We start from the raw sequence: 27,326 nt of genomic DNA on the forward strand, positions 1-27,326 counted from the left end.
AGCGTACAACAATAAACAGGTTTAAAATCTTGCAAACACAACTTAAGTTGCATCTTAAGTCATTTTCCGACTTGATTCTATATCTTAAAAATTCAATTAAAAGATGTTATTATTTTTCTAAATAAAAACCAAACTCAACAAGACAAGCACCAACCTACACGATTTATCCACCATGACAATTTAAAAATGTTATCTCCATTATTTTTCATCCGCTTATTGTATGTTCCATTTATCACATGTTATGATTACAAAATCTTGTCAATGTTTGCATGATAAATAAACAGTTTAACCCATTAAAGCTTATGGCAGTCTATGATTCAATGAAAATCTAAACCTTAGATTGAACTCCGGTCATGGAAACGTTTCGCAATTGGATAATAATGAGAAAAGGGCGGACTTAATCTTATCTGTGTTTGTCTTTTGTGTTTATTTTGAATTTACGTTTATATCTTGGGTATGCACACATATTGTATATCATTAAAACAGAAAACAAGGGTATTTTCTAGATTGTTTGTATTCCACTTCACGCGCCTAATCATAGAAAATATTCCACGTTGAAGTAGGTACAGACGCAGTGTGATGACGTAGAGATAGGTGCAAAAATAATAAAACAACATATACCGATAAAGTTATATTGTTTGTTGTGATGTTTTAATAAATTCTGAGGAAACTATGGATCCAGTTGGTGTTCAGTTTGCACCCATTATGTCAGAAAACCATTATGATTTACATGGACCGTTATCCAGTGGATACCCATTTGTTCAGCCAAATTTGTGGACTAATCGAGAGGACCGGAGTTACGTGCCGCCGCATCAAAATAATGAGCATTTGTTACGCTCTGGAAATAATGTAGACGGCAATGAAAATATTCAAAATAAAATGGACACCCGAGAAAAAGGTAATGGGTTTAAAATTACTTACCAAAAACAATCAATTTATTTATTTGGTTAATATATTAAGGTCCTTTTTGGTCATACAGTTCGTCAACTGTTTTTGGTTCTTATTCATTAATTGGCTTCCTGATGAAGGTAAATCCAGAAAAGCGCTTCGGATAGATGGGATTTATAAAGTGTGGTTTTTATTTTCTAAAACACAAACTGTTGTTATTTTTAATAAAATTATTGAATTGAAAAAAAATAATTACAATTCAATATCATGCAATAATAAATATATAATAATAATAACGTTCTCATCGTTATTATTAGACATGGGTATAAATTGTAGATAATATTCAAATAATGATTTGAATATTACATATATATTTTTTATCTATGAGAGACGGAGTCAATTGGTTTGTGTGCAGTTAAGAGTCAAGTAAATTATATATGACAAAAATAGTGGAATTTCATATATCTGAATTGCACGAGATTTTCTCGTGCAAACCCTGACTCTAAATACAAAAATAAGGAAATGTGGTATGAATGCCAATGAAACAATTATCCACCAGAGTTCAAAGGACGTGGATGTAAGCAATTAAATGTCAACAACGGAAGGCCTTGGCAAAAAAATACGAAACAAGTCAAACGAAAAAAACATGCGGCTTAAATAAATCTATTAATTATAACAAATAAGGCAAATACGACAGGCATGAACCGTCGACAAACATTAGCTGCAAATTGCTGCTGAAACACTACAGTTTCTTAATAAGGCCCTATATAAAACCATTTAACGATCAAAATGAGATATGTTTTGTCTACAAGCCGTTATTTTTTCTGTAGTCCGTAATACATGATATATAAAAATGAATTTGAAATGCTAAATTGGGGGTGGATATAACCTACCAATAACGCGGCCAGGAAATACTTTATTTAATTGTTAGAAATAATTTATACCAAAATGTATAAAAATATAAGATACCAGGTTAATTGAAGTTTGGAACTTTTAAGTACACCGAAAATATCTCTATAACAAAAATATTTCTTGTTTTAAAACTTAACCATCCCAGCAGGAAAATTGAAAGATATTTGACACCGCATATTATCAAAATATTTCATACGTGTTATCAGAAATGTTGAAATTAACAGATTTTCTGACCACTAAATATTTATTTAAGAATTATATGTCCCCTGTTATCTATTTTAAGGACTGTATTAGTCATAAAATAAAACCTGTGTCTGAAATTGAAATATTTTATAAATACTGAATATTTTGTTTAAACTAAAAATATAAAATGTAGAGAAGAAAATATCTTTAAAGGCTTTGTGAACTTTGAACTAATCTTTTGAATATTCGATTATTATGTTTATTTTCAAAATTCTTATTGTAATGTCAATTTGAAAAAGCGCAAATAGTTATTCTGTAGACAAGACATTTTATTTCATTATCACCTCTTACAATGTTTTTAAATAATATTACTACGTATGTTATTAGAATTATAAGTTTCATATTGTTTTCATCAATTAATAACAGTTGTATTTTGTATTAAATTTCGTGAGTCTTATACCAATAATATTTTTCTTTAAGAACGTTGCGGTGCGTTGTAGTTTGAAGTATAATTTGTAAATTTGTCTTATCTTGTTTCATTATTTTCTGCTTTGTACATTGCTACATGTGAATATGTTGCTGATCTTTAAGGAAACTCGTCTTTACATGGGAAACTAAAGTATTGACATACACTCCTTTTCTTTTCATCACTATTAAATATGCAAATCAAAAATAGAAAAAAAGGAAAGTAATATTAACCGTTAATGCTAGCGTCAGGACATGTTAAACTAATCTAATGGTGGAGTCGATGTTCTAAAAAAGGACACATAAAAAATATTTTAATTGTTGTGTATGTTTGGGGTTAAAAAGTAGGTAACTAAGGGAAGAAAATATTATATAAAAAAGAACTCGTTTGAATTGTTTTACATTTGTGAGTTACAAATGTATGTGCCTTTTATAGCTGGCTATGCGGTATGGACTTTGCTCATTGTCGATTGCCGTACGGTGTATCTGTTGGTTTTTTTTGTGTCATTTGGTCTCTTGAAGAGAGTTGTTTCATTGGCAATCGTACCACATATTCGTGTTTATATATACGATATTTTGTTGTTGTATCTGAATTTAATAACTTAAAATACAACGTATGTCAAGTCACAATTAATTATTTTAAGGAATTTTCAAAACTTTTCATTGACATAAAGTCAAAGTTAGGACTCAACCCTTGATCAGTTATTGTGTAGTAGGTGAAATTGTATACTTACTCTTCATCATGAAATGGTGGATCCAGTGGTGGGGGTGTCCGCCACTATATCTGAATGGGGACATCGAAACCATCCCTTATCCTGGGTTTGGACCCCCTTTTATAAATGGCTGCTACCGCCCTTGACTTGTATGGCTCAACTATTATAAATGAAATATATTTAGAAACATTTGGATTGTTAACTGAGATTATATAGTGGTTGGATCATCATCTGTATGAAGTTTAGTTATCAATTGTCCATAACACTAAAGGAAATCTGGAGTAAGAGGTGTACTACAAATAAATCAGCCAACGATCTTATTAGTCTAAACTTACCAAAAATGTGTGATAACTTGAGCAAACGCTTTAAATTGAAAAGCGACAAAAACAGGAGAAAGAAACGAGAAAATTTATTACTAAATACATTTAAATACGATTCGGGGTAGGCAATACATTTCCTGCAATATTTGTATGATTCCGGACGACTGGACGACTGAATGTTGACAAAAACTTCAACAGCACTTAACTTGTAAGATAATGATTTTGTAAGGTGATAGTATGAACTATCAGTTTATTTTTCAAATTATAGAGGATAAGTAAATATACTTAAAAGTAACGGTTAAATATTTTCAGTTTAATTAAATTAAGTAAAAATTACACTTTCATCCTTAAAGTTTATCATTTTTAACTTTAATTCAAATTCGAGACATTTTTTTAAAGAGATGGGCAAATGTTCAAATTCGCAGATTGGTAAACATTGTCAAAGTAAATCTCAATATAAATCATCATTCAAGATTGAAGGCAAATTTGAGCGGTTTTTCTGATTTTTCTGCTGGTTGTCAACATTATTTGCTACCAATTAGAACAGATCCGGGCCCGTACACGTGGATAAGTCCGAAACTATGCAGTCATTTAGACAGAAATCTAACTGTATTTCTAATAATGTTTCCGTAATTTTTTTTTTAACGAATTACGTGTTTCCTTAACTGTAATTAGATTCATTAATTTACCTAAAATCTATTTGGAATTAATTTCAAACTATATTTTGAAATCAATATTTAGTGCTTATAATTGTATTTTGGGGGATTAAGATATGGACGACTTGCTGTGAGTCATGCTTTCTGTCTATATGTATATTAACACTCGCTATAGTGGCGTACCAGTTTCTCAGGTACCAGTTTGTGAGTTTACACTTAGTACGGTGTCGTACTAGTTTGTGAGTTGTTACACATGATGCATAACGTGCAAATAAAAAGATGGTTTTTTTCCATTATTATCGTCAAATTTTACCCTTAGACCGTTAAAAAAAACCGTGCAATAAAACCCCCGTTCAAAAAGTATACAGGCCTCCTTAAAAAAAACTAAAACTAAAACAAGCAGAAATATAAAAAAAATTAATGAAAGTTTTTGTTTAGAGGCGGTATTTCATAACTTTTAATTAAATTCTCTCCTTTTGGTATAGGGAAGGAAAGAAGACGCAAGATTTTATATGTCTTAAAATTAATATTTTGGCGATTTGACCCAGGAAACAGAAGATCAATACTTATCTGTATTGTGTATCAAGGGTAGATTTAATATAATACTTATGATCTCATATTAACTGTTACGGTTAATCAAATACACATCATAAACTGCACGTTCCCTTATCACCATGGTGTTGCTATGATATCAGCAGACGACAATACAATATTGATTTCCGGTGGATTTGTAACCATAACAACGAAATCTATCAATAACAAAAAGATGATCCAGCGAAGATTTTTTATATATTGAAAATGATATAATTATAAGCTTTTTATATATTATATTGAAAGACCAAGCTAACATCAAATAATGACACAAAGAAGCTTGGCTAAAGGGGTTTCAAAATGTTAACAGTTCAATACTAAATTGTGTAGTCTGGGTAGTTTTGGATTTGACTCTTGTCGTAACCATTCATCTTTCAATTTGTTTTGAAATAAGAAATGTACCAAAAATGTAAATACAGGGGTGCTAACATTGATTTTTGATTTTGATTTTGAAACATTAAATCCTAACTTTGTTTATATTGACATATATGTAATATGTACGATAGTTATATTACTCATCAACTTTCATACCGTCGATACTTCTTACAATGTACTTATATTTTGGCATTGCGAAATATTTCCTTTCACTAAATCCCTTGGATGTGTACTTATTGATACGTAAGTCTTGGAGAATGATTTGTTTAATAGTTGTTATTGGCTTTGAACTAGATTTTTATCTCATTTCGGTGCCTTTTGTATATATTGTTTTATGTTAGTTTTTTTTTGTCTCGTGTAGACCGATTGAGTTTATTCAATTGCTAATTAATTTTACAGTTTGTTCTTATGATGTGCTAAAACACCACTATTTCAGGTTGGGGGGGGGGGGGGGGGGGAGGGGGGGGGGGGCGGTAGCTCGCTCACTCAGGCTAATAGTTTTACCTCCTTCACATTCTGTATGGGCTTGTCCTAAGTTAGGAGACTTCATATTTTTCATGTCGGGATCTTTTATAGTCGACTGTAATCTGGTTGTATTAAAATCAACTTGGTACACAAAAAAGAATGATTGTCAAAGGTTTGTCCGTTTATTGGTTATTGTTAGGGTTCTCGTTTCTGATGAAATATAATATAGAAATACAGTTACTATTTTTTTCCGTTAAATTCCGATGTTAACCAAACTTAAATGTTACAACATTACACATCAGGGAAAACATAAAAAATAACTGAAGACAGACTTGTCTAAATAAATAAATATACTTAAAGTGATAAGAAACGAGTGACCGGTGAAATAAATAAGTTTATCCAATTCTTGAACCAATGCATGTATATATCATAAACTTAGACTTCTGTGCATGATTTTGTCATTTTTTACGCAAACATATTGTATAATCGCCAACTTTTTTCTCTCTCTGTCTGTTATGAAGTGAAAATATGACAGCTACTTAAATGTCGTGTTTAGAAGCCGAAGTTAACCCGATTAACACCTTATAACCCCGTATAACCCCGATACAAATGAATCCGGACGTTGACGCGTTCGAAGCGATAATCAGGACAACATTTGGGATGACAACAATTTCGAATGGCTCTGTAGAACTTATTTGAGTGTATATAAATATGTCAATGTGCATGTTAGTTTATTTATTCAATTATACAGTTGCTGTAAGTTTTAGATATTGCATAGAACGTTGATAAAACTGATAGATGCAAAACGCATAGACATGGTGCAATTTAATACATTTTATGAGATAAACAATGCCGAATATCTTTTCGTGCATATACCTTTGAGTATTTTAAAATACCTTAAGCAATAATAAATAACTAAACGCTGAATTACTACGTGCCTTCAAATGTTCCCTGGAACTTAAAATAAACGCAATATCATACTTAAAAGGTTTTCTCTTACTGTATTGTTCGTTCCATCAAATGTGTCGCCTTTGTTGTGCGTTTTTAAATAATCACTGTACAGTTCGTGAACAAAAACCGTCACAAATCACCGATTGTCACCTTATAGTTAACAATCAACAATTAAACGTGGATATTAAGCACGTGTTTAACATGTACAATCAGATTATAGTTTATTTTAAGGACACATCCATGCGTATAGTGATCACCGGATTTTTACGAGATGGTCACGCTGTGGTCACTTTGCATACGGAAAATATATCGGCGAATTGCTTCCTGGAAGCAATTCAAATAAAGTAAACTTCTTCTCAATATGAACAAATTAAAGAATTTTCTTCAGAAAAAAAGTATATGTACATATGTTTTATAATGAAAACTATCCATTTAGTTATAAAAAAACATTTCAATTTTTTTTCCAATTTGAGGTTTCTTATGACTTTAATAAGCGTCTTTAAAAAAATATCATACATTATGAAATACTAGACAAAACAGATTTTCACATTGTGTTTTTTTGTGTGTATTAGTAACAATATATATTATATATAACTGAAAATAAATTAACAGAATTGGCGCAATTAGATGATTATTTTATTGGCGCAAATGATACCAATAGTTTTTGAAATTAAGTGGCGCAAAAATAGTATTGGCGTAAACAAGTTATGGCGCAAATGAGTTTATTTTTGGCGCAAAAAGATATCGCCCATTAGCTGTAGATTTTTTTCTTATTTATTTCTACATATATAACAAGAAATGTTGGAGCACATTCTTCGAAGTATTTTCATTTCACTATTAACGGCAATTGCATTTCTATTTTCCCGTATCTGAATATACATGTAGGTTTGCATTTTGTTATAAGATCACCATTTTGTGCGATTTTTTTTTAAAGATTTATGAGCATTTTCATTTTACAATTTTTTATTATAATTTGAGATACGTAACGAATAGCGAACTTTTGGATAATTTTATAATTCAGAATGCATATATCATACTTTAACAAAACCGGTATCGTCTGTAGATGACTAGTCAGTGTCGCTCGAAGTAAACAGTTGCTTAAAACGGCTAAGGAATTATACCTGCGGGTAGAAAAAAAGTAGGGCTTTGATTATTTGAATATTTGAAACATTAGCAAATTTACAGAAATGAAAGAAATGAGATGTGATTAATTACTTTGTGTTGAAGGCGTATCAAATGTTTAAGTTTTGGCATTCATGATAAAAGTAAATGCAGAAAAACGAGTCTTATTCCAATCATACATGTAAAAATCAAATTTGATAAATCATATTCCACTTTTTAATACAGGTGCATATCGCTTCTTTCAATCAACGGGATTTTTGTTTAGCAATAGCTGCTATTCTCTATATGCGGATGAAGCATAGATATATTTAAATAAATAAGAACACATATTGTTTTGAATTACGGAATTTGATTCAATGCTATATATATAAATATAACACTTTTCTGTCGTTTAGTGTTAGTTTTGTATAAACAGTGAACATTTGCTATTAATATCATTTCTTTTTATCTAGTTTAGCATTTGTACTTGTATGTCCACTTGTATTAAGTTGAAAGAAAATTTGGTAAAGATATATCATATGCAATACCTTTGATTAGGGGCTAGCTGAAGCACGCCTCCGGAACGTGATTTTCTCGCTGTGTGAAGAAGACCCATTGGTGGCCTTCGGCGGTTGTCTGCTCTATGGTTGGGTTGTTGTCTCTTTGACATATTCCCCATTCCCATTCTCAATTTTATTACTATAATACATGATGATCCTCCATGGTCATGACAATTGTTGAATTGAATTTTTTTTTTACAATAAACAAGAAATTAAAGGAAAAAAAATATAAACCAAATAATCGTACTACTACTACTTATCTTGATACTAAAATTATAATAAAACATGTATTAATAATAATAATATAATAATAATAAAAATAATATATCTGGGTAATAATACAATGATCAATTAGAAAAAAATGATAATAGAAGACCAACATGTGCGACGTTTAAAATGTATTCATTACAGTAACTTATTAATACATTATTTATTGTTTTAACATGCGTTTTGTATACAACTTTTTTTCTCCAAAACTAAAGATTGCTGACGAGAGTCGAAGGTAGGATAAGTGCCAGTTCTTGCATCTCAAAATATTTAAAAAAATAGTTTAATTTCACAAATTATTATTATGCCGATCTGTACATGTAGATGTTATGTCTGTCGTGGTCTCTAGTTGGAAGGAGTATACATTGAATTTTGAATAGATACGAACAGGATTCGATAGAACTAAATGTATGATGGTCTTCAAAATTTGTTTAAGTTTAGTATAATAAGATTTTCTAATATGTTCCTATCCTTCGAAACGAATGACATATATTCTTTTCTTTTCCATAGAAATAACTTATATAGAATAATGATATTTCTGCGATGAAATTGATTCTTTTTTTTCTCTCTAAAAACTACACTTCTTTCTTCACACAATCATGACTAAAACTACACTTCTTTCTTCACACAATCATGACTAAAACTACACTTATTTCTTCACACAATCATGACTAAAACTACACTTCTTTCTTCAGACAATCTAAAACTAAGATTTATATGTACATTTTCATTTTTCTCCTCAAAAAACTTATTAAAAATCAGTAAGAAAATAAAACTCAACATCAGTTTACAACTAAAATGTGGACATTCAAATTCCAATAACATGTGGGCGGAAAATTTGAAATTATTTTTACTATAATTTTTTAACAAACATTCATTAGTTCTGTTTATCCTCACTATCTCATATTTTATTTAACTTATTAATTCCCGCTTGTTATGGGAGAGTCTTGAAAAGTTATAACAAATGATACAAAACCGTTCAGAATAAAAAAAATAGTGTGGTGCTAGAATTTTAACAATAGAAAATAAGGGATGCAATGTATAAAGAAAAAGAAAAATGACATAGAAATTAAAGAATTCTGATTTGAAAGACTTCAACCCCCCCCCCCCCCCCCCTGATGGAAGTTTTTAAAGTCTTCGATTAGCTTTACATCCCTCGCACAGTCGGTTACACCCCAATGTCCAGAACCTCTTATTTTCTTTCGACTGTATTTTAATACTTCGAAAAATCGATATTAATTCCGTAGTAAGCATGACATGGTTAATTGTAATTAGTGTCTCGTCAGTTTTTGGATGGATATTGGTTGTTCTATTATGTATGTTTATTATGTATGAATTATTTTTTAGTGCATTCAATATGTGACTATTTAATAAACAAATTATTTATTAATTTATTTATCGTAAAAAATATAAATCGGAAACAATCATAGTTGGACTATATTGGACTTCCTCATTTTTGGGTAATTTTTCTTTAAAGAAGGGCTAGGTTCGCTATTTATTCTCCTATAATTCATTGGAAAAACTATTGAATTCCATTCATATCTCTAATATATATTACAGTATTGGAATGATTTTATTTTAATAATAATATAGGGTTATTGTATAGCAATATAATATTTGAAAGTCAAAAATTGTTTAAACTAAGATTTTGTCGTTGATGACGTCATGAATTTTGAAGATTTATTGTACTAGTGCAATATTAGAATTTATTGCACGCTAACTTTTGTTTACTTTCTGTGGGAAATATTATATTGCTATGCAATAATAACACATATAATAAAGATACAAAACAATTAATATGAAGGAAAGGCCATGATAATAAGGAAATAAAGAACCATAGATGTAAACATACAGCAACAAACTTAGTAACAAGACAAACATGACTCAGGAAAACTGGAATCAGCTATTTATGGCTTTTAATATTTTATGATTCAAACAGGAAATTGATATAAACGGCTTTGATAATTTTTCCTGTTAAGTACTATATAAAATAAAAACTCTTATTCTATCTTTATATGTCACAAATGTATTCTTGGGTAAAATGTTAAAACTAGTATAATTATGTCCTGCTATATTTCTCAGTGTATTTTACCACCAAACTATCATCATAGTATGGTTTATATAATTATTAAATTTTGATCATTGTTGAAGGCTTGTTTTCGAGTACGACTAATAACTAAAAATATATTTTTTTTTCATTATTGTCCATAGATGAAAACAAAGTACGTAATAAAAGTTCACCACACTCATGTTCTCGTATACTAGAAAATAATGTACAGTGTAGTAAAAAATGTGTTTCAGTTTCAGTCATGTTTACAGGGCAAAAAAGAGTCTGTCTTATGGTCGTTCACCAATATATAGTCCGATTTCTATCCTCAGAGGTAATATTTCACATCTGAATTGTGCTAAATGTGAGCGGTCGACTTTGGTTAAATTGATTTTACTCGGAGATCTGATGATAATGGCTTTTCTCCAAATGGTTGGAATTATACTGTTGTCATGTATAGGATATGTCTTCTCGTATCATTTTTTTGAGTTTTAATAAAATATTTTGCATTGTATTAAAATTGAGAATGGAAATGGGGAATGTGTCAAAGAGACAACAACCCGACCATAGAGCAGGCAGAAGGTCGCCAACAGGTCTTCAATGCAACGAGAAATTCTCGCACCCGGAGGCGTCCTTCAGCTGGCCCCTAAACAAATATATACTGGTTCAGTGATAATGAACACCATACTAAACTCCAAATTGTACACAAGAAACTAAAAGTTAAAATAATACAAGACTAACAAAGGCCAGAGGCTCCTGACTTGGGACAGGCGCAAAAATGCGGCGAGGTTAAACATGTTTGTGATATCTCAACCCTCCCCCTATACCTCTAGCCAATGCAGAAAAGTAGCGAATTATTTCAATTAACCTCAGTTTTCGAACTATAATAAATCAGAAGTTTCGCATGTCATGATGGTGTTGTTTTTATATTGTACTTTCGATTTGCGAGTGTCCCGACTCACGAGTCTCTTCTTTTTTAATTTAGTAATTTGTTCACGATTAAATTATATCATTTTTTTTTCAGAATGGGAAAATTGTTCTAAAGACGATATAAAGGAATGTGATAACGCTACCTCTGAACAGACCACACAAAAACAGTCGCAGGTGGCATCAACTCTCAAATGGTATGTCAGTTTCCCTATTTTTTTAACTGTCTACTTATTAAATATGCTTTTCCCCCTTTATGATGTAATCGCACTGGAATTTCAATCTAGGACTTCTTTGTTGTAAGACGGTGTTGAAAATAGTCACTTTTCATGATCACGTCAGATAATGATGTAAACTAACCATTAACTAACAATTGCAGGACCCCGTACAGTAAAATAGGTAGGAACCATTCTCTGTGTTGTATATATTTATGAAGAGTCTTTTACGAAAAGTTTTCAATCGTTTCCAAAAATTTGCAATACTAGCGTTTCATATTCTTAGGCCAAATAAAAATATATGTGTGGTTCCAGTAACCCTACTTTCCCTACTTTTTCGCCTCAAAAACAGCCTTCCCTAAAGATTTTATTGTCTTTTTTCATTAAGCACTGTTAAAGTCAGAATGTTGCTCCCATAGACTCACATTTAACCGAAATGGTTTGCAGGAGAAACGTTTAGCAATGAAAATTTATGGATGTTTAAAAAATGTGTACATTATTTTTAATATTATACAGACTGAATTTTTATAAATATTTTTGAGGTTTGATAATTTGGTCTTTTGCTTGAGAAATATATATATAGTTGACCATACTAGCTCATTAACTTTTTAAACTGTTTGCAGGTTAACAGATAATTATGAACGAGCCGAGGGTGTATGTTTACCTCGGTGTGTACTGTATACACATTATCTCGACTTCTGTAAGAAAGTGAAATTTACTCCCGCCGGAGCAGCCACATTTGGAAAGGTATGTATGTACAGGAAAAATATAAATTAAACATCAGAAAGTCAGTCCTTATCAGACACATTAGCCCTACTCTAAACAGACCAGTTATAATCCCCAATGTCGCATGATATTTAGCACAGAAGCCTATACATATCTGCTAGAAATGTTATGTCTTTAGAAGATTGAAATCATAAGTTTATAGGTCATGCAAAAACCTATCATGCCGAGTTGGTTATAACAGAATATATCTAAATGCCTAATTTTAAAACGACTTTAACGTTTTGAGAATGCACAGTTTCTTATTTCCACTTATTATCATATCCGTATAACGTGATTCTGTATTGTTTTAAATTTTTATATTCTTGTCTTTCATTTTTGGCTTAAATGCTTTGTCTATATGGTTTTGTTGTTTCTTTGTTACATATGACGTGGTTCTGTACTTAAAAATCCCGTCATTGTGTTTTTGTGCCATGTTAAATTTGAATTCTTGTCTTAAGGGGTTTCTCCTGTTCTTTGTCTATATGCCTTTTTGTGCTTCTTCCTATATTTGTTTATTTTTATAGTGATTCAGATTATAACATAGTGGTGACTGTTGTTCCCCTATTCTTGACATTTTTACCAATTATGTCTATTTGTTTTGTTCACACATCGTTGGCCATAAAATTACATTTGATGCACTGCCATACAAGTGAGAGATTAAGCTAGTCATAAAACATATTTTCTGCATAAAAATATACCTGTAACAAGTCAGAAATATGACAGTTGTTGTCCATTCGTTTGGTGTATTTGAGCTTTTAATTTTGCCGTTTGTATTATTTGAATTTTCCTTGGAGTTCAGTATTGTTGTGATTTAACTTTTAACAAGATTTTTGAAAATTTAGTAGAAATGACAACATATTTATTTTGTTTTAATGAAAGATCATACCTGCTTTTATTATATTGTGATTTGATGTTCATAATTTTAATACGACTGTAATACACGTATTTATTGAAAATACGAAATTCATAAATCACTATTTCAATTGTTAATGAATTTTAAAATAAATTTTCAAGATTTTTTTCCAATAATCAGTGTATAAAAAGGAAAAAAAAATGCTTCATATGAATTGTTTGAGAAGGAATAAATGTTTTAAATTCACACGAATGTAGCCCAGTTAGATTTCAAAACAATATTAATTATTTTTATTATTATTGTTACTCAGTACTAGTATGTGTATTTTGTTAACGAAAATTCATTATATATGCCGATGGATATCCTTCAACATATTACTTTTATATCGTAACGTTATTTTGAATACCTCATTTTTATTGCATAAAAGTTTAAAAAAAAATAGGTCAATGTCCTTATTTGTATTTGTCTCAAAGAGACGAGTTTTCTTTGAACTGTCTAAAATGATTCAAATGTAAATCAAATACTAGTGTCAATTTAAATTCAGACAAAAAACCCAATCCTAATAAAAAAAAAAGGAAAAAATAATACACAGCAGGAGATCGTGTTGATGTTTTCTGTTTGATGACCGAGACTGTTTAATCAACCATTTTCTACATTTGAAAATGCCTGTACCAAGTCAGGAATTTGACAGTTCTTGTCCTTTCGTTTTTCATGTGTTTTTTCATTTGATTTTGCCATGTGATTAGGGACTTTCCGATTTGATTTTTCTCCGAGTACATTATTTTTGTGATTTTGTTTACAGCTCATCCGCCAGAAGTTTCCGAAGCTGACAACAAGGCGTCTAGGTACTCGTGGACAATCTAAGTGAGTATTATAGATTTGGAAAACGAATTGTATTTCAAAATTCAAATTAATATATTGTATCATGTAAAAGTTAAATTGTTTATGAATGATAGCTCAGTCTTTAATTATCTTTGTTGTATTTAGTGTACTGTTGTTTGATTTTCGTCGTTGTTTGTTTGCCATGACAATGACTATGTCAGTTTATATCGACTGTATCTTCTCCTCTCTTTTACTTCTAATGATTGAAATTATATACTGTCCATATATGATTCAAGGTATCGTTACTATGGCATTGGTATTATAGTTCACTCCATAGATTATTCAAAGTATCAATGCTATTAAAATGTTAACACACTTGACTGTCCATATATAATGCCAGGTATCATTACTATGGTATTGGTATCAGTGTTAACCCCATAGATTATTCCATGTTTCATTACTGTATGGTATCATAACTATGAAATGGTATCATTGTTCGCACCATAGATTATTACAATGGTTAGACACTTGAATATCCATATTTTATTCCAGGTATCATTACTATGGCATTGGTATTAAGGAGACCTCAATATATTACCATTCTGTGTATGCAGGGAAAGGATTGACAAGGTATGTTAGAGAGACAAACAGTTATATAAAGAAATAAATTATCTTCCAAGATTTAACAAAAAAATCAATTGAAATAAATTTTAGTTTATGGTAATTAATTTTAACACACAAATAAAACTAGGCTTTCTGTTTTTTTTTTAATAAAAACAAACTTGAACGTTTTAAGTATTTGGTTGTGGTATGTGTTACTGTAAAGGTGATTATTGCTGGTGACAACACAATATAATCTCACAAAACTATGTAAGAGTCTTTCTATCAGGCTAGAAAAATGTAAAATGAACACACCAAAACACATAATAGATAATACCACGCATTTTATTGTAACTTAAATGTTCCCCTACAAATTCACACCTGGCTGTGTTTAACCAACACTCTAAAACTTCATATTATCGAAATTATTTCTCCTATCTGGACACACAAGAGTCTAGGTTAAAAGCTTTCAACACAAGTCAATAATAACCGAGTGCTTGTATGCTTACTATGGTCGGTTATCGCCTGTCTTTAGTTGACAGATTGCACTAAACACACCATAAACAAGAAAAATAAATTTACTAATTAGTCAGAAATCAATAAGAAGTCGTGTCCCCTTATCGACAGTTCTGACAACTTGTCCGTTTAATCTGAATTTGAATAAGTAGAAATTGGTTTAAATTGCTTTTAAGTGGGTTTATCTTTGTCAACATATTGTGCAGGTGGTGTATTCTATATACCCTCTGTAATATCAGTTAAATGTAAAATATATTATGAAACCCTACAAAAATGCAAAATGGTTTTGAATCGTTTATAGTTTAAGGATTGCCATTAAATATGTATTTGTTTTTCTTTTGTAGCCCAATTACTGCATAATTATGTTGTTTTTCGTTTAATCAACTATCAAAGATAGTTCCATGTTGTTATCCTAAGCAGGCAAAGTTTGTTCACGTAACATTCACATCAAATAAGATCACGAAAAATTCACGCGAACAATATTTTGGCTGTGAATGGGCTGTTGCTTTTGTTGTTGTTTTCTTTATAAACCATTTAACTGTATCGATGATTTGTTGTATTTGTTTTGTAAGCACATATACTTCCTTTATATGTTTTTTTATATCTTAGTCAATACTTTTTAAGAAGTGCTATCACAATTAGAAGATATTTAAACATACAAATGTTCGATATTAATACAATTTATTTTTTCTTTCATAGATTTTCTGGTGTGAAGATCAAAACAGAGGTAAAAATCTTTTTATTGTGATGGTTTATTTTAAGGTGAATTCATATGCAGAAGATCTTCTGTGCTTTTTTTACTCGAATAAGGCTCTTAATGGAACATAGACTTAGATTTATACTAGACGGTTGTGTTAGATTTCGGTAAAATTCTTGAATCATTTCATCGCGCAAAATACACCATTTATAAGCCTGAACTATTAAGTTTTCATGAATCTGATTTAGTGATTGATAAATACATTGTTTTTTTTTTACTTTCATCACAAACTATATAAAAATGAAAATAAAAAAAGTAGTCGAAGAGCAACCAGAATCTATGGAATAAAAAAATCCAAATGAGCAAATGTCATTCACATGTTAAACCAGAATTTTGTACTTAATAGCAAATTTTACTTAAATTTCAAGTAAAGAAATAATTGCTTGGCATTACAAATGCAGATGAAAGTGTGTATAGTAATTTTAGCCTTTATCGATGATGAAAATGTTCGAGTACTTGCAAAAAGACCACATAGCTACACAGCAAGCGTCATATATTGGAATGTAATATACAAATATATTCGTCTTGATATCAAACCTAAAACATTTTAAGGAATTTCAAGTCCTTCTAATTATCTCGTGAAGTAAGTGTTCTAAACTTGACAACAAAGACAGTACACAAAGATATGAAGCATCCCTGAGTGAGAGAGTTATCTCCGTGTTTGAACAATTCTGTAACGTGTCCGTTTGTGATGATAAATTATAAGATTAAATGACCAAACAAATCACACGTGAGATACGACACCTTTCTTTAAATAGCTCTGCTACTCTATAGAATATTGCCTATAATTACAAAGATGCTGATAAATATTCACATTAAGATGTGAAAGGTGTACTTGGATAACGAAGAAAATGATTTGTGTATAGGAGATTGAAGAATGTTATCATTTTCTGTTCGATATCGCTAGATTGATAACATTTTTAATCCTGATGTCAACAATTAAAGCAAATATAGTTACAATATATCACAACACATTTATAAGAAGTTTACTTTATACTGACACATTAAATCGCTACATTACCTTTATATCTGAATCACACGAATAAAGTATATATCTTTTATCTTGGATGTACGCATTAAGTATATACGTAATTGATTACAATGTTTATGAAACATGCAATGACATTTGATACATGTACTAACATTTGAGATATAATTGATACTAACGATTTATTATTATTTTCTTTTAATTCGGTAACAGGGATCAAACAGAAAATACTCTTTAAGTTCAAAAACTGGGACGTTACTACCAGAGTTTCCTGATGCTAGCAATCTTATCTTAGAAGAAGGCGTCGATCGGGACAAGGTAGCTAAATATCACAAGAAAGCAACCTACAAAATAATAAAGTGGAAAACGATAACATAACAGACAAAAACATCAATTGAATGATCAAAAAAAGATTGACATAAGAGCCCGACATTTTGAAAATTGAATATTAAAATAGTCAAATATTAATAATAAATAAGAATATGATTTGTATTTCAGCATTTCCCTAAAAATTGAAACATCAATTTCTAAACTTTATTTGCCAAAGATGACTGGAATTTAGAATGACCGCCTTGTAACAAACACATTTTGTAACTTAACAAAACAAGATGTTATTATACGCATACCTCGAAGAAAACATAAGCTAGTAAACTGGAGCAATATTTTGATCAGCCACCAACGGAAAATACTTACACCAGAAGACATATTTTGATTTATACTATTTAGACAATGAAAGAAACAACGCTGACTAATTCCAATTTTGATTTTAACATTATGCGAAAAAAAAGTTTTGAACGCGTGTAAAAACAGAAAAAAACATAACTTACAAAAAGCACAAAATCAAAATCAGTTAAAAAAATAATTAAAAATAAATGATTATTTTTAATTTATTTAAATATATGAAAAACATTTTATCATCAAATAGTGTTTTTATGTTAATATATTTGTTAAAATCGAAAGACAAAATCATTCTGAAAAAGAAAATGAAAATGAATATATTTATAGAAAATATTCTGTTACATATGTTCACAAACTGTTTCAGTTTACGTTGAAATGTGAAACTATTTTTAACTCCATCACACAGTATTCTGTATTGCAATTCCGTAGCATAAGCCATATCATGACACACACACACAAGTTCCTATGCATGTATCAATACAACGATTAAAAATAACAGTCTGTACATTGAAGTAATTCTCTGGATTTACTTTTACTGGTAACACTGAAACCAAAACAATATAGTATTGCGTATAGTATAAACACAGATATGTTTCTGCACAATTTAAACGTTAATGGTTTTATGAAATGTTGTCCCCCTTATTTTGAAGCTGTACACTTTTATCCTGATGTATAGAACGCATTGTCAAAGAATTCTGGACACAGTGATCAGTGCTAACTTTGACGAGGTTCGTATAATTTGTCAGTTGAAATATGCTGAAATCAAAATCTGATTCGTTTATTACTTCAAATCACCTTGCTGATAGTTTTAAACGTTTTACTTATTTGAAAAAAATGAAATATCTACAGATATATATATAAAACAATTTGTTAGTAATAATTGTTATTTTTGTGCTCATCGTTTCACGTATTAATAACTAGACAATAATTTTGGTAGAAATATCGGGGATGATTGTAGTTACCAGGATTATAATTGTTATAAAGCAAAACAAGTACAAAGTTGAAGAGCATTGAATGAACCTATGCATAACAAACTATATCAAATACACGTGCAGATACAAAATAAAAAAAGGAATAAGAAAGATATACAAATAAACTCATCAAAGATAATAAGTTTACAATTTGGTACGTCAGTACAGTCTTTTCGTCTACATGAGACTCTCCAACGGCGCTGCAAAATCAGATTAATTCAACATTACGTAATGTCTTCTCTAGAATTATTTAGTTTACTTAACTGAGCATAATTTTTCCACAAATGACAAATGGAAGGAAGACTGCTTAGGTTAGTTTTCTTCGAAATGATTACAAAGGCGGATATTTTGACGAAACAGTGCACGTAGCATAACAAATCTTATTTAATTGTTTTGTTATTTTTGATCTTGAGCATTTCCAAACTTCAGATACCTCTTCATCATTATATTTTTGTTGGACAAAAACGTGATATATTATGCCTTACTCTTTTTTATTTACTTTTTAATTTACAGGTACAAAACTTCTTATTACATTTTTGGCAAGGAATGCCAGAGCATCTATTAGATATTTTAAAAGCTAGTATGATCGCTGATATCATTGGGTTATGCGATTCAATATTGTACAAGGTAATATTTGACAAAGGCAACCAAACTTGAAACCTTTAATATTAGTTTTTGTACTAATTAGTCAATTTTCTCCAGTCATCTCATTGTTCAGATCATAAACGTCACAACGATGCATATAATACTTGCGAAGCGAATTAAGTATACTTACGGGAATGCAAGTTGTCTTTCGTATTACTGAACATCGGTTTATACAGTTTTCAATCAGACTTCTTAGATAAATAGATATTACCATTGCAATCAAAGTGGTATTACAGTCTTCGGTATAGACACGTCTACACGGAGTGAATTTAATTTTCAAATTTAACTGTGAAGCACGAACTTATATCTATTATCAGGAGAAGTTTTAACCTGTCTCTCTGAAACCATGTTAAGTCAAATTCAATCTTTTATTTAATTGATCTGCAGAACATTGTGATTGTTTTCGATATATCTTGGGCATGGTCACTTTTTCATAGGAATCAGATAAAAACTGCAAATTTAAATATGATGCAAACTTCATGTTGATTGTAAAAAAAAATACCTATCAAATCGTCCAGGAAAGTAACGATAATACCCACTTGAATATACTAGTCTACGAAATTATGTGACGGGAATCATATTTTTAAAATTAATGTCCGAGTTAAGATTATTGGTAAATTTCTATTGTCTCTTAATTCGTTCTATTGTCTCTTAATTCAAGTGGACATACTGTATATTATATTATACCATTTTTATTTGAACATAATATTATTTGTCTTTTGGTACTCATTTAAAGAATTGTATTGTTTGGAGTGTAACTGTAAAATATCTAATATAATTTTCACAGGTTATGATAGACGTTCTTATTCCTACCACCATCCAAGATTTACCTGAAAGGTAAGGTTAAAGTAGCAATGTCATACACTACCTATCAATGAAAAATAATTCTACAAACATTTGGAACCTGAGTGTCATACTAATTTTTAAATTTATTTACGTATAATTTAAGTTAGTCGTGCGAAAATCATGTTATTTTCAAAGCACTGACTACTTAGCTGATGCTTATTAGAAAATGAAAATATCACTTCATAAATTTTATGCAAAACGTAAAGACTTACATAAATCAAAACAGAAAATAATCGAGAAATAAGAGATTAACCTCGCCTTTGGGTATTAGCAACTTACAACTGAAAAACATATATAATACAACAAAAAATAAGGCAACTGCTATTTATTGGTTTTACAAAACTAGTGTTAGAGTGTTTTGAGTGTTAGACTACTTTTTAAAGTTTGCTTGTTATTGGTACTTTTGTGGGAATTATTATCAATGTTATTTCAACTGATCGGGCGGAGCTTATGTTTTAATTTGAATAAGGACAGTCTATTTGAAGATGTGTGTGATAAGAATGATTGCCGTTATAATTATTACTGATTTCTAATCACCTTTCACTGTCATCAAAGGAATTTACAAAACAATGACTGGACTTCATTGATGAGTTTATCCTAAAAGACCTATCTATAGATGGACTGGTTTATTGTGAGCGAATCTGTCAAACTCCGCCCAGTCAAGTGAAATAAATCGAGTAATACCTACCGATTGTGCCATAATTTTTGGCATTCATACCTTTTATATTTATTTGTTTTGCTCACACCTTTTTGTCAATAAAATTGAATTGTGATACAAGTTAGAGGTTTAGCTAGCTATAGAATCAAGTTAAATCAACCCATTCTACATAAGAAAATGCATATACCAAGTCACTCGTTTCAGGTTATATATGAGTTTGCCATTTGAAAAGTGACTTTTGTTTAACTTTTTTAAATATTGCTTTTTTATACAGTTCTATTAAAGTTTGCCTCTCCTTTTGATTGCTGATAAATATGTTGATCAATTATTTATACATATGGTAAGTATTTTATCGAAAGTAAAGACAAGGCCAATACGCACAGGAATTAATTTGGCTAAAATTCTACAAATTTTGCTTTTCAAACATATATGATTTTACCATATTTCAGTTTAGCTGCAGAATTGAAAATGTTTGTGAAGAAATTGCCATACTGGATAGAGATTGCTTTAGAGGACTCACCAGAACATTTACTCAATAAAAAGATAGAAGGTAAAATTATAGATTATTGAATAAAAAATGCAGTGAAATATCATAAAAGATTCGCACAAATCATTTGTAGTTATATATCGAATTGTACAGTACTATAAAATGATCAGATAAATATTAAACTGAAATATGAGGGAATTTGCATGACAGTTTATGAAGCACAATAGTTGAAAGATGTAAATTACCTGTTCCAGAAGAAAAACTGGTAAAATGAAAGATAGATTAGAACACGTGAAAGATTTAAATGAGAGGCAAAAGATACCAGAGGGACATTCAAACTCAAAGTAGTAAACCATCTCCCAACGCCATGGCTAAAAGAGACAAACAACAGTACACAAAACACATCATAGAAAACAGAAGACTGTGCAATTACTTGGAATACATACAAAATATAAAGTACATGGAATTGATCGGATAACTATGTAAGTTAAATAAATAAAAATAATCCTTTATATTTGCTTTCAAGATACACAAAACGGATAACACGAATAATAAAATCACAGTCAGTAAAACAACAAACATTAAAAGAAAGAGAAAAAAAACCCAACGTCAACATATAGACAGCCATTCAACAATCAATGGTCCAGACAGCTAAACTACGTACAAGGACATCTGGTTTTGATCAGCCAGCTTTACAAACTTTTAACTGTATATTTTAAGAATCAGTTAATTTACTTCGATGAAGATTATGATTATTTGAAATGGTATTTTTTTCAGTTACAAAAGGATTCATTCAAAGCATAAAAAGACAAATATCTTTTATACAGTTAGCTCAAGTATGTACTTTATGACAGATTAATTAACTGTAACTGCCAACATGGTTTAAAATTTCAAGCAACCCGAAGGAGAGGGAATAGAGCGGCATACTTCTTCTTCTTGAGACACTCTCCTCCTTATTTGGATGTTGATAAATAATTGAAAACATTTGTAAAGTAGTATTTGAAAATGATGATACATAAAAGCTCACAAAAGACTCAAAGATGATAATTTGCAATAAGTCTAAATCAGTTCATGTTTAATAATTGATCAGATGGACATTGTTTTGACTTTGAAAGATATATTGATGATTATTATGAAAAAACTAGAATAACAAAACTACAAAACGCCATGGAAAATTCAAAACGAAAACTCTCTAATCTAATGATCAATAGAAAACTCAAAAGCTCAAACACATCAAAACGATGGGAAACAAATTTCATATTCCTGTCTTGGTAAAGTCATTTCCTTATTTAGAAAATGGTGGGCTAAACTTACTTTTAGATTTAGCTAAATCTCTCACTTGTATTAAAGTCTCGTAAAATTCCATTATATTGGCATCAATGTGTTAGCAAAACAAACAAAAACAACCTTTTCTTCATAGACAACAAGGGGCGTTTTGATGAATCACGATTTGGCCAACCAGATGATAGAAGATATAGCGGAAATAAACTTTTTGGAGATATGTTGTCAAGCTGGATTTATAGAACCACATTCTACCGAAACATTCAGGGAATCAATACAAGACTGTAAGTCATACACAGAATTAATGAATTTCATAGAAACTCGTCATAAATACCAGGCCTATAATTTTGCGTTTTTTGTCTTTAGACTTATAAAATGATTTCGAATCATACAGTTGGAAGGCTAGATCAAATATGAATTAAAAATCAAAATTATAGAATAACATTTGTACTTGAATGTAACATACTATATATGATAAGATTTTATCAAATGTAATAACAAAATTAGTAAATGTGTTTCTTACTTTACAATTTTTTTTTTTAAATATGACAAATATTTTATTAAACACAAAAGAACCTCATGTTGCCTAGTCTTCAGTTTTCTGTGAATTAATATAATGCAAATTTTTACTCGAAGATAAAACTGATAAGTCTATGACTACAAACGTAAAACGAAAAATTAACAAACAACATAAAATACACAATATATAGAAAAGAAGAGACAATGCTAACCCCGTAAAGAACCGGGGTATATCTCAAAAGGTACGTGTCACCTGAATTTATTATGTGTGTTGTGCTTTATATAATGCTATCCGTCTTTGTGGTTGTTTGTGTTTTAATCCGTGTTATGGTTCTTTCTAGCTTTAGTCCATGATTTCCTCTTGGTTATTTCTTTACCTTAAACCAAATAATTCAAAATACGATATGTTTCCTTGTAGTTTTTGATGAGTTCCAGAATCTTCTTACAAAACAAGCCCCTATAGAAGGTTACACAGAATGGCTGGATACAATTATTGATACATGTGTTTTACAGGTAAGAATGGGTGTATGTGATTATCGAGAAATGTATGTTATATAGACAATTGTATGATAGTCATCACTACATGTATCTCTACAACTCACGTTGATGAGTACAGCCATTAATACACGTGAGTTACAGATAAAAATTGAGGCATTCAAATATTCATACACGTGTATTTCAATTAGAATCGCTTATTAGATATATTTTTTTCATATTGGCATTACCATCGACACTCTAGTTGCTCCGAAAGAGTAGGCAGTTTCTTCTGCATTACTAATACCGTCATGATCATAACGACAAATAAAATTCATCGCATTTTGAGATATCACACACGAGGAAAAGGAGGCGACATTGGAATTTGGAACTTTGTCGTTGAACAGTGTTATTATGTATTATCTACATCCACTGAAACATTTAAATAATAATGAAATGGATTTGTTTTTTGTAAATTTTAGTTAGTCCGTTTTTTTGCGCTACGTTGACACAAGCAAAATTTAAAATCAAAACAATAATGCTTAACCATTTTTCAGGCAGGTAAATCGAGTAAACTGACTTTCCGTGAAAAAGCAGCGAGGTTTCTATTACAGTGGACAGTGTTCAGTTCTTTATTTATGAGAGATATGACATTACATAGTGCTACAAGTTTTGGTAAGTGTATTATAAACATTTAAAATAAGTTGTGAGTTTACATCATGGGGACAGTTTATTCATAAATAATACTCTAAGAGATGAACTTCTATTATTTGTATTCAAACAGAGTTGCGAATAAAACTCGTCTAAATAAGATGCTTTTGAAATCTCAAAGCAGCGTAATGCAAGAACCTTTTGACGTTCAATATGCCAAACATTTATATTGTTTCGTACCTGTATGCAGGTGATTGATATGTCCCCCTTATGCATACACGAAAATAATATTATTTGATTTTTAAAGTATCATTACTAACAATAATTTGTTTACAGGATCTTTCCATTTAATTCGTTTGATGTTTGACGAGTATGTCTTCCTCGTCATGGAAACTCAACAACAACAATCCAAAGATCAAGTTCTCCAGAAAAATTTGAAACGAATCATGAAGAATGCAGGTGTGTAATATAGTGGCATGTATCGTATAGTTACTGGGTACATTTATCGCATTATAAAGGCATCAAAGATGAACAGGCGTCTTTTGTAAAGGTTTTGTTTTTTTCTACACCAACATTCAATTATCTTCATACTGATAAATTACAAAATATATTTTCAAATGCAGATATTTTTAGTGCTTTTAATAAATTTTTGTAAATTATGACGGAAATCTTGGTATATTTGAATAAGATATTATTTCATAAAGGTTTTATTTTGTTGTATATGTTTTTTTGGTATTCTTTCCATTACCGTTTCAATCTTTTTATTTGTGTGTGAGTCAATGGATCCATTAATACCGTATTATCTTCATCCGAACGCTTTACACAGAGCACGCCATTAATAGAATAGACGCCAACTTGAATATTTTCAACAAACTTAACAGTAACGTTTAAGCATTTTAATTTTTCAGAGGAAATAAAGACACAGGCCAAACATAGAACACCTTCATCTAAGCTGCAACATTCACCGAAGAATAGAAAGCGTAAACATAGCGATGAACAATACGAAAGCACAGGTATTTAATTATTTGTTATAAATGTTACCCAATTCCCTCTTAGCTCGAACAAGTCATGACAGTCCTTTTCTTTACTAGAGACCTCCATGGCAATAATCGATCGGTTTTTGAAAACTTCCTTTTGATATTTACATACAAATTTTATTTTTTATACTTTAGAAGAAGCAGACATAAGTGGCACGGATAAAAATTTGGTATGTCTAATGCGCCTTCCTGGTTTGAAAATCATCAGGAACGATCAAACCAAAACATTTTATAACCAAGAATGTACACGAAGAGCTTTATGACCAAAAGTGACATTGAAAAACATACGTTTGAACATTATTTATAGGTTAAAGAAATCATCATCCTTTTAATATTTACATACATTTTTTTTTTATACTTTAGATGAAGCAGACATTAGAGGCCAGGATGAACACAGACACATCTTGCCAAATAATAACAATTACATGCCAATGGCTGGAACAGCGTTTTCTAGACCTGTTCCGTCAAGTATTCGTGATCCGTGTTCTTTATCATTCGCCGAGGAGTCCTGTCGAGGAAATGTGACGAATCCGTCCCTGTCTTTGTCGCCACTTAAACATTATACACCCTTTAATAGTGCTTCATTTGACAGACCTACTTATTTATCTCAATACGGACTAAACTCTTACAATGACATAATAGGAACCGGAAGCAGTCTAACAGCGACCAGAATGCAGCCGTACACAGACTCTCATTCACAATCATTTAGTCATATTCCATTTAGTGCCAGCATGCCTCAGCCTCCAAGTGCGTACTGGACATCAGACAGTCGACCACATACCTATCATGATCATTATACACCGTATAGTTATAACAAACTAACAACTCCGTATGAAACTCTGAACAAAGGATCTTTTCTGAGGGGTGCCGCTTACCAGGACGTTCTGAACAGAGCCACATTAGAATCACATCGACCATACTATAGAAGTCATCATGATTATAATCAAGGTACAGTCATGTCAATAATAATATTAATCAATGAGGTTCATATGATCATGCCATTGTTATCCGGGTACTTAAATCTGTAAAAATATATTAAGAACAGATGGAGCATGTTAAGCATTTATGTTATTCCTATACATTATTATGGCTGTTATAAGAAATTGAGGATATGCAAAATTTAACATGATATACGCCGGTACATTTACCGAAAAAAACCTTAGTTTTACCAAAGACATACAGTTATTATAATGATAAGAAAATATTAAATCCGCCGTTAAATACAAGTAAAAAGCTCACTCTTCAACTAACATTTGATATGTAGAATAAATACAGTAAATACACAAATAAAAATTCCTAAAATCGGTACACCAATAATGTGTTCATACAATGTGTATTAACCCATCTATCAATAGAGATCCACTTAATAATATATTTAAACTGTATGAATATTAAAAGGAAATTATACGACAATCTAAAATTAGACATTCCGCATACAAACAGACTGACACGTCTGAACTAAAACAAATAACAAAATATCTTTCTAAAACACATATTCACCTAAAGATTGCCAGGTTGTCCCCAACAAATAAAATGATCATTAAAACAGTGACACTTCAGTTGTTTGGGTTATTTTGTCACTTTTGAAATTGAGATTTTCAGAAGTAAACTTATTTGGTAATTTTTATATAAATAAAGGCAACAGTAGTATATCGTTTTTCGAAACTCATTAATCGATTGAGAAAAAAATTAAAACTGATGGAAACACATCAACTATAAGAGGAGAACAACAACACAACAGAAACACAACACTAACATGCAACACACACAGAAACGAACTATAATATAACAATGGCCTCTTTCCTGAATTGGTACAGGACATTTTACGAAAAAATGGTGGATTTAACCTGTTTTTTGGCTCCCGATTTTAACAAATTTGTTAATTCCTTGCTTCCTATATTTTTTCAGTAAATGGTCATTTATCTGTGAACGGTTACAACAGTACGTTTATGGATATAGCTCAACCATCTCCACAGTATGGCCGCCAGGAGTCGCTGTTTTACCAAGATGATCTGTATTCAGGGACTATAGGCACGCCATTTTCTACAATGACAAAGCCATATTTAACAGCAACTTTTCGATGATACAAAATTTTTCTGAAATTTATTTGCTCAAATTATAAATAAAATTATTTATTGCTTA

General features: G+C 30.5%; 1 protein-coding gene across 1 annotated transcript; it reads left to right on the forward strand.

The window, feature by feature from the left end:
- The first annotated feature begins 462 nt into the window (after positions 1 to 462).
- Positions 463 to 27,326, forward strand: LOC139529717 (DNA-binding protein RFX6-like). The gene is made up of 19 exons (XM_071325573.1): positions 463 to 898; positions 11,519 to 11,618; positions 12,260 to 12,383; positions 14,057 to 14,118; positions 14,629 to 14,706; positions 15,892 to 15,919; positions 17,151 to 17,255; positions 18,266 to 18,343; positions 19,100 to 19,213; positions 20,019 to 20,068; positions 21,185 to 21,285; positions 22,000 to 22,058; positions 22,643 to 22,787; positions 23,441 to 23,535; positions 24,054 to 24,171; positions 24,484 to 24,606; positions 25,056 to 25,160; positions 25,548 to 26,132; positions 27,093 to 27,326. Exons 1-19 carry the CDS (start codon positions 673 to 675, stop codon positions 27,266 to 27,268), a joined length of 2,472 nt encoding a protein of 823 aa, XP_071181674.1. The 5' UTR covers positions 463 to 672; the 3' UTR covers positions 27,269 to 27,326.

Source organism: Mytilus edulis, chromosome 7, assembly GCF_963676685.1.
Source record: "Mytilus edulis chromosome 7, xbMytEdul2.2, whole genome shotgun sequence".
Lineage (NCBI taxonomy): Eukaryota > Metazoa > Mollusca > Bivalvia > Mytilida > Mytilidae > Mytilus > Mytilus edulis.

What these genes read in the sequence shown, in the direction of transcription:
- LOC139529717 (XM_071325573.1), top strand. Translation starts at nt 673, where the DNA reads ATGGATCCAGTTGGTGTTCAGTTTGCACCCATTATGTCAGAAAACCAT. An exon ending in GTGGCATCAACTCTCAAATG is followed by an intron (nt 11,619 to 12,259) that starts GTATGTCAGTTT and finishes AACTGTTTGCAG; the next exon opens with GTTAACAGATAATTATGAAC. An exon ending in CTTTTATACAGTTAGCTCAA is followed by an intron (nt 22,059 to 22,642) that starts GTATGTACTTTA and finishes TTTTCTTCATAG; the next exon opens with ACAACAAGGGGCGTTTTGAT.